This window comes from Mirounga angustirostris, unplaced genomic scaffold (assembly GCF_029215605.1).
Source record: "Mirounga angustirostris isolate CCGP_5_RB_7025 unplaced genomic scaffold, mMirAng1.0.hap1 SCAF_9, whole genome shotgun sequence".
Classification (NCBI taxonomy): domain Eukaryota; kingdom Metazoa; phylum Chordata; class Mammalia; order Carnivora; family Phocidae; genus Mirounga; species Mirounga angustirostris.
The window spans coordinates 4430244-4438980 of NW_026991717.1; the positions used below are offsets into that span (position 1 = coordinate 4430244).

The 8737-nt window shown below is 59.8% G+C and overlaps 1 protein-coding gene across 3 annotated transcripts in view; it reads left to right on the forward strand.

The window, feature by feature from the left end:
- HOMER2 (homer scaffold protein 2) overlaps window positions 1-6089 on the forward strand; it is an 88460-nt gene extending 82371 nt beyond the window's left edge. For all 3 annotated transcript variants that reach the window (XM_054513278.2, XM_045899317.3, XM_054513277.2), the window contains 4 exons: window positions 1244-1400; window positions 3364-3474; window positions 4046-4126; window positions 5245-6089. In XM_054513278.2, the coding sequence (XP_054369253.2) occupies window positions 1244-1400; window positions 3364-3474; window positions 4046-4126; window positions 5245-5433 (538 nt within the window). In that variant the 3' untranslated portion in view covers window positions 5434-6089. The remainder of the gene's footprint in view (window positions 1-1243; window positions 1401-3363; window positions 3475-4045; window positions 4127-5244) is intronic.
- Window positions 6090-8737: the final 2648 nt, after the last annotated feature.

Sequence of the window (8737 nt, forward strand, 5' to 3'; positions counted from 1 at the left end):
CCCAGACTAGAACCATTGAAAAGCTGGATCATACTAATATCTCCATTTTGCAGATGAGGAAACTGAGTCCCAGGGGTAAAGTGAGTCCTTGCCTAAGGTCACATGGCTAGTCAATTTCTCCACCGTCCTGCCTGCTCTTCACTCTTTTGTTGTTTAAGACACAAGATACTTCTTGGATGAAAACGTTTCACCCCTAAAAACAAAGGTTTTTAAATCCCAACTTAATGAACAAGAGCATTATAGGAATGGGTGTGAAGCCATTTCCCTAAATCAGCTTAAATTCTCAATCACCAACTCTGAAATTAATCAGATTTCATTTTACTTTTTTTTTTTTTTTTTGCCTGTGGTGCTTGAAACTGAAAGCTTGAATTTCTAGTCACGTCCCTCCGTCCTTGAAGCTGTGGGATGGAAGATAACCAGATTATTGAGATACAGTCCTATTTACTTACCCCCCACCCAGCCCCCAAAAAGGCCTTTCGAGACAGAAGTGACTTCAGCCAGCAGGGTGGATTAGAAGCCGGACACTTTGAGCAGGGCACGCCCGGCGTGTCCCGTGGGTCCTGTGCGTCCTGAGCAGCTCTGGCCTTGGGTGGGCGGCAAAGCCAGGAGACAGAAGGAACAGGAAAGCCAACAGCCCCTGAGGGGAGCCTGATTGCAGTTGGATGAAAGACAAACAGGAGGTTGTTTTGGTCCCGTGGAGGTGTCCTGCAGACCTGTGGTCCTCCCCCGCCCCTGAGGGGGACACACGCTATCACTGTCCCCTCTGCCCTCTGGTCATCGGCTCTGGATTCCCCAGCAGGCTTGGAGGGGGTACAGGTTATCATCTGGAGCCGGGCTGCCTGTCACACCCGGGGTCCTGGGGTGTCGGGGACTCGTGAGACTCTCGGAGACCCGCTTCAGAGCCTGTGGCTTTGGGGCTCGCTTGAGGAAGGGACGAGACAGAGGGTTCTGGGGCAGGGGCTCAGTAGGGAGTGGAGTGAGGGGGTCCTCCCTACACCCTGGGGCTTCCTTCTTAGCTTCGGCTCCTCCTTCTCCAAGAGTTTTGTTCTTTCCTAAAGCGACAGCCCGGCAAGGTGACCTGTTGGCACTGGAGAGGCGCCAGCCCTTCCTGGCACCTGATCCTCCTGGCCGGCCCGCCGGGGGGCCAGGGTGTGGCCCCCAGAGGCAGGAGGGGGGTGGCAGGTGGGGTAGAGCGGGGTGGATGGCACCCGGCGTCCGGGTCACCACCTGGGCCCGCCCGCAGTGCCGCCAACGTGAAGAAATGGGAGATGGAGCTGCAGACCCTGCGGGAGAGCAACGCCCGGCTGACCACAGCGCTGCAGGAGTCGGCCGCCAGCGTGGAGCAGTGGAAGCGGCAGTTCTCCATCTGCCGCGACGAGAACGACCGGCTCCGGAACAAGGTGGGTGCCGGGGGCGCCCCGGGGATGGGGGTCCCCGTTCCGCTTCTCCCTCCCCACCGCCCTCACTCGCCGCCCCCCCCCCCGCCCCCGCCATGGCGGCAGGAAGACTCGCTGTCGCTCCCCTTGGAACCCCCCCCACCTCCCCACTTTCCCGAGGAGGAACACGAGGGAGTGAGCCAGGTTTCACTGCTGCTATTGCAAAGGAGAAGACGAACCCACAGCAGACTCCAGCCTTGTCCCTCTGATGCTAGCTGGGGACGGCCCTCCCTTGGCATGTTCTGCGGTGCGTTGATCTTCGGTAGAGAAAAGGGATCCAGAGGGTGAACGAAGAAAATAGATTCGGGAAACTGCGAGGAGCGTTCACTCAGCAACCCTACTTCCGTGCAGATCGCTGTGACTAAGAATATGGACTGGGAAGTGGGCAAAGGAATATGGCGCCTGAAGTGTGAGCCGAGTGATCCGAGCATGCCTCCGATCGTCTGCAGCCTTCCCTGTAATTAGTCGCTCACGCTCTTCGTGGTGGGGCTGAGTCGATGAGGTAGTTGTGGGGCGGCCAGAAAATCCCCACTTGAGACCCCAAGGGTCTCCGTGTGGCCGTGTTTTGATGCTCAGCCCATTTATCAGGCAGGCCGTGGACAGCGGCTGCCATGTAAGTGTGGGATTTCAGGGGGACACATCACCCTGAGACGGGTCTTCACCCCCCTGCCCCCCGTTTGTAACCTGCCCACCGGCCTGAATGGAGCCACCAGAGGCCGCTTCCCTGCTTGCCCATCTCCCTTTGCTACAGATGGCACATAAAACTGCCTCGTGTCATTTTTTCATGTCAGTGCCTCAATGCTGACCGTGAGGGCACCAGGCCAGGTGCTGGACTGCGTGCGTTCCCTCCCGGGCCTGGCCGGTCTGTCTGCCCGCGGCCCCGATTGCCCATCCTTCTCTTCCCAAGCAGAGAGCTGGCTCTCGCCCTTCGCGCGAGTGTAACGGGGGGAGGAGAGGAAGGTCACCCCTTAGAGTTGGCTCCCTCGACAGGAAGCACTGGGAACTTGATTTCTCGGGCACCAGGTGGAAGTTGGTGGAGTCCCCGGAGGCTCCTGGGGCTGGGGGTTCAGACTCCGGGGGCTGGCGTGCAGCCGCCTCTGAAAGTGTCGTCATCTTGACTGCCCGGCGCCCTTCCCCTCGAGGGCTGCCGTCTGCTTGTGGGACCCCATCAGCGTGGTGCTTTGTGTTACCGTTGGCTCCCTTCCATCATGCTCTCTGCACACATGCTCTGGCTGCGGGGAAGCACTCGGCGTCGGACGGCCAGGCCAAGGCTGTGAGGCCTTTGAACCCCGTCTGAGGGGTCAGGCCAGGGAAGGGGAGAAGAATGCGCTCTGGAGACTTGCCGGTCCAGTCTGCCCCTCTCAGTTCTCCCAGAGGAGGCTCGCTCACAGGCCAGGCCCTTCCGGTGTGCGTCAGGAAGGAAAGGTCACCCTGGTTTAAGATGTTTGAAATGTCATTGCATCTCATTTGGGGGCCACTGTCCCACAGCGTTAATTGATTCTCTTCCCTGCTGTCTTAAACCTTTGAGATGAAATAGAATAATTCAGGACACGATCAAATGGTGTAAAAAATCATTATGGGGAGAAGCAGATAGATTCGTGGGACATCTGGCCCCTACTCGGGACGAATCCTTTAAAGCAAACCTGCCGTTCCTGGCCTGGGGCGGTGAGAGCAAACCGGACGCCCGGCGGGTCCTGTGGCCGGGTCCCGTGGCCCAGCCGGCATTAGGCAGGGCGTCTCGGGCACGCAGGGCAGGGCGGACAGCCCTGTGGGGAGCCACACGGGGTCTGTCGGCAAGCACAGGAACAGCGTGTAAGTGGGTTCGTACACGGTTCATTGTAAGACAGCCTCAACGGCCGCGGTGATATTTTGCTCCGTGACCCAAGTAAACGAGCCTCCCTGCTCCAGCCTGCGGTGTTTGTTACAGATTGACGAGCTGGAGGAGCAGTGCGGCGAGATAACCAGAGAGAAGGAGAGGAACACGCAGCTCAAGAGGAGAATCGAGGAGCTGGAGTCGGAACTGCGGGAGAAGGAGACGGTGAGTAGAGGCGCCCGTGGGTGCTGTGCACCCAGGACACGGCAGGTGTCGGGGGTGGGGGGACGTGACCGGCCCTGGGGGGCAGCTGCCTGGACGTCAGCCCCGGGGGCCAGCCGAGAGCTTCACCGAGGCTCGGGCCCGAGGGGGAGCCGCACGTTGACGAAACAGTCGGGAATGTTGATAGGTGAGCTGCCATCAGAGGTAGAGTTGTGCTGTCTGGCTAACGCAGCGAGAGCCCCCGCCGTGCAGGCGTTTGTTTTTTTGGGGGGGGGCAGGACCACTAAGTGCACAGATGCTGGAGACCGTGGGCAAGGCGCCAAACCTCCCAGCCTCCGTTTCCCTATCTAGAAGATGGGGATGCTAAGAATCCACACTTTGTGGCGATGTGCAGACGTCCGGCTACGATAATGCACGTAACAGGATTGCCCGTGTGCTGAGTATTAACTCCACCGTCTTTGTTACTATCGAGGACGTCAGGAGCTGTTTCCGCTAATGTGCACACGGACCGTGGGCTTTCAAGGAGGCGTTTTACCTGACTTTCCCATCCTTTTCCAAACTTCTGTCCCCTTAGGAGTTGAAAGACCTCCGCAAACAAAGTGAAATCATACCTCAGCTCGTGTCAGAGTGTGAATACGTCTCTGAGAAGTTAGAGGTAAGGGTGGTGGGGGCGCATCCGTCTTGGCTCCGACCAGAAGGAATGCGGGGTGCGACGCGTTTCTCTGGGGCGCCCCCTCTCCCAGCTCCCCTGGTAAAGCAGAGTGACGTTCTCGTCATGAGAAGCCGGCACCACCTGCATGCCAGTTGCCGTCTCTGCTGCCGGCTGGACTCAGCAGTGTTTCTGCTGTCTCCACGTCTGCCAAGGTGTCCTGTGCGTAGCCGTAGCGCAGGGGCTGTGTCCCGCCCACAGAGGTCTCCACAGAGCCTTAGGGCGGTGAGGAGCTGGCCCAAGGGGGGGCGGAGAGCGTAAGACCCGGAGTGAGGCCACCTTGCCGCTCCCCAGCCAGTGACCTTGAACACGACCTTGGGCAGCGCCCCCTCACTGGCCTCAGATTCCTGATCACAGCCTCTTTCACCTCCCCCTACTTCAGGAGTGCTCTATTCAGGTGTGCGACCCCACTATTAGTCACTGGTTCCCGTATACCCAGAAAGTCAGGTGCTCACTGGATGTGGGGAGCACAGGCCTGCCCCTCGTTTAGGGACTCACAGCCACCCTGCGCTTAGGAGGAGCTCGACCGGCTCCCTGGCCACAACACCTGATCCCGGAGCCCCTCCTGCCTCACTGAAGCCAGGGAGGCCGAGGCCTCTCCGTGGAACCGGGGAAATAAGTCACTGCCCCGTTTGTCCCATTTCTCTCTCCCGGAATGGAACTCACATGTGGCCTCTGCAGACCCTCCTGGGACCAGGGCCGAAGATCCCTTGTGCTGGGCCTGCAGACTTTCTCTGCCGGGCGCTTCGTGAAAGGGCCCACTTGCCTCCGGCTCCCCCAGGCAGGACCCGAGCTCTGCATTCCGTGTAGGGCCGTCCTTTAATCAGGCCCGAGGTGGGTCATGCACTCTGCCTGTTAGCACCTCGGCCAGGGAACAGGCCGGAGAGCGGGGCGCCCCGGCACGCCCCACATCCTGCGCTGACGTCCCCGGTCGCGGACTTGCGGGGACTTGCGTGCTGGGGGCTTCGCAGGCCGGGGAGAGGGGACAGCTGGGCTGTTGTGGGTCTCGGCGGACGGCCCCCTCGGCTCTGCTCCAGGCCCTCCTCCCGCTTGTCTTGCTTCAGGCGGCAGAGAGAGACAATCAGAACCTGGAGGACAAGGTGCGTTCCCTCAAGACGGACATTGAGGAGAGTAAGTACCGTCAACGCCACCTGAAGGTGGAGGTGAAGAGCTTCCTAGAGGTGCTGGACGGCAAGATTGACGACCTGCACGACTTCCGCCGCGGCCTCTCCAAGCTGGCGGCTGACAACTAGGGGCCGCGGGGGGCGGGGGGGGGGGGCCGCAGGGGGGACGGAGTGGGGGCGGCCTCCCCTCGGCGTGGGTGCGGTCTCGCGCGTTTGCGCACCGGGGGCGCCGTCCAGCCTCGCCCCCCCACCCCCGGCCCGGCCAGGCTGCGGACCCCGGGACGCCGCTGACTCAGGAACCCCGCGCCAGGTACCCCTTACGCGTTTACGCAGTCAGGGCAGGGATGTTTGTATCTTTCTCAAGGGCTGTGGCAACCACACCAACCGAACAAAGCGTTTTCTGATCCAAATACGAACACCCTTTACACCTCCTTTTTCGGAAGAGCGGTCGGAGTATTTGAGCGCCCGCCAGGCACCAGTGTGGGGGTCCCGGGGCGGGGGGACAGCTTCCCTCGCTGTCAGAACCAAGATGCTTTCAAGCGGTCTGAGTGAGACTGGTCCAGAGAAAGAGACCAGGTCTCTGGTGGGTGCCCGGGGGTGGCCTGCATCCGCTCCGCCCGCCTCCCCGCACCTCCAGTTTGCAGGGTTGCCACAACGTCCCTTTCCCGGGCTTTCATTTCTGAGCAGATTGCGTGCTGTGGGGGCAGAGCGCAGCGGGGGCGCCTGGCACAGTGCCTGGCACGAAGTAGGTGCTTAATAAATCTTTGTTCAATTCAACTTACAAACATCACTTAGTGTTTTAATCAACCCCCCCAGCAGAGTCCATCGGACCCTGTTGGACGGCCCGTCCTCTTGCTGTGCTGGACAGGAATTCGACTGACTGTGTGTGGTCAAGCTCTGGGTGGGCTCTGGGGGCCCCGGGGCAGGGCTGGTGCTGGAGGCAGCAGGAGCTGGTCTGAGGCCGCTCGTGGCCCATCCACGGCGCTCGGCCCCTGAGTGCCTTTGAACTGGGACCCCCCTTCTTCTTTAGGGTGGGGATCTAGGAGAGGACCCTATGTTGGGACTGGACAACTAAGAAAGAAATCACACAGGCCCACGAGGAGAGTCCACTCAAACTGGCTGAGCCATGGCCTTAGCACCTCCGCCCTCTCTCCGTGCCTGCTAAGGAAAGGACCAGAGCCATGAAGCTCTCCTCTCTCACTGAGTTTCTCAGCCGGGCCAGGGAAGGTCTGGGCGCCCTGCACGTGGCAAGATGGTTTGAATCCCTGGCTACGGGCATTTCTAAATGCCTTTCGGGGTGGTGGGGAGGCTTTGGTGCCTCCTTACCCCCCTTGCCTGCTTTGGGAACCACCAAGAGAACATCTCCTTCTAGAAAGAGTTTCTAGAATTTCTCTCTGGGGAATTTGGATGAATAATAAAACAGCCTGAGGAGGCAGGTGGGACACACACAGATGTGACCCGGGCCCTGGGATGAATCCTGCTTTTGGGACCATGTCTCTGAGCAGAGAGCTCTTATTGGGATGAGGGAGGGAAGACCAGTCGTCTGGAGCACCAAGGCACCTCGGGGTGGGGGGCGGGGGGTCCTGCAGGCTGAGGGGGGCAGCTCTGCTTGAGCATACTGGGCTCGTGGCAGACAAAGTGGAAAGCATGGTCAGCCCTCTTGGTGACTTGAGATAGGGTGCTGTTGGCCCGCCCTTTCCCCAGAACCCCCCCAGATAGCTCTCAGGGCAATCGGGAGACCAGAGAGCTGGGCAGGCCACGATTCAGCCCCGTGGCCCAGCAGTGGCTCAAGGGGGTTCTTCTCAGGCCAGGTGAGACCACCTGTCCGCAGGCGGGGCCTGGGGCTGCCTGGGAGCAGTGCCCACTGGGATTCCAAAACCTCCGCTTGGGTCTTCTGATGCCTGCCGCCCCTGTGTGTTGGGTGACTTACGGATCTGGAAGGAGCCGTCTTGACTGACTGCAGCATGCTCAGGCAGCATATGCATAGGAAGAGAGTGTTGCCAAAGCCTTTTGCGCGTTCCGCAGCTGGGGCGGTGGGGAACATTGCAGAGGTGGTGCCGTGACTGGTAGGCTGCCGTGTCCCTCTGTGGCCAGGACCCGTGATCCCTGCTCTCCCGTCCCTGCGGGGTTTGGCCAGCACCTTGCCAGGGGGTAGGATCCGCGGTGTGGCCTCGGGTGTTGCAGCCCGGGAGCCAAGAGCAGCAGGGGCGCCTCTAAGGGAGGATGGGTTCAGCGGGGAAAGCACCACAGCTGTAGGAAAGCACGGGCCTTTCACTTCCTTCCGCTTTTCTCTGAAGATCTTAGTGCTTCTTCATTGACTTTATTTAAAAAAAAAAAAAAAAGATGGCCCAGGGCCAACCTGGAGGGTCTGTGGAGAGACTGCCCCATCTGACAGCCCCTGGCACCGTGAGGGTGGGCTCCGCGGAATGAAAAGGACCCACTGCATTCATCGCACTTTCCGCCTGAGCCAGTTTCATGCCCTCGCTTATGGGCACAGCTAGCTGCACCGATGTCCTTCGGTTGTCCTCACTGACGCCGAGCGTGGGCAGCACGTCCGCCTCGCACTCGTGCATCCGTCGGCCAGGCCCTGCTGCTGGACCGGCTAGAGCCAGGACCGCTTCCTTGCCAGGTCATGTCTCCTGATGTTGACATGTCCGGGGCCGGCCGCCTGAACAGGGATTAGCTTTTTTCCCGCATCTGTGAAACTGGGGCCCAAAGGAGGTGAGGTGAACCGTGGAACCCCTTCATCATAATGGGCCTTAAAAATAATTTTCCTTCTGGGGTGCCCGGGTGGCTCAGTCAGTTAGGCGGCCGACTCTTGATTCCGGCTCAGGTCATGATCTCAGGGTCCTGGGATCGAGCCCCGCGTCAGGCTCCCCTCTTAGGAGGGAGCCTGCTTCTCCCTCTGCCTCTGCCCCTCCCCCTGCTCACATGTGCTCACACTCTCTCTCAAGTAAATAAATCTTTAAACATAATAAATACTGTTCCTTCTAAGTAAAGACTCAACTGGGTGCATCACAAAATTGAGAGAGACAAGGGGAGAAGTCTCCCTAGTGCCCAGGGAATGTAACCCCCAAGTGACAGGTTGGGACAGTGTGGTCATGCCTTGAAGGGAGAGCGAGCCAGCATCCGCGGAGACCTGGAGCTTGGGTGGTCTGTGAGTCCCACGCTGTCCTGCGTGCTGTCACGTTAGACTCAGGTGGGCGAGCGCGTTGGGCAGTCATTCCCCACTTTGCAGACAGGAAGCGGAGACAGTGACATGGCCATCACCCAGCAGCCTCATGGGCTCCCCGTCCGGCTCTTCCGGACTTTGGTCCGGGGTCATTCTGGGAGCCATGCCACCGCTCTCCCTTTGTGACCTTTGCGTACCAAGATAAAAGTTCTCTGGGATCCTGATGAGAGCACACTGCAGTTATATGATTTTAGTATGTGT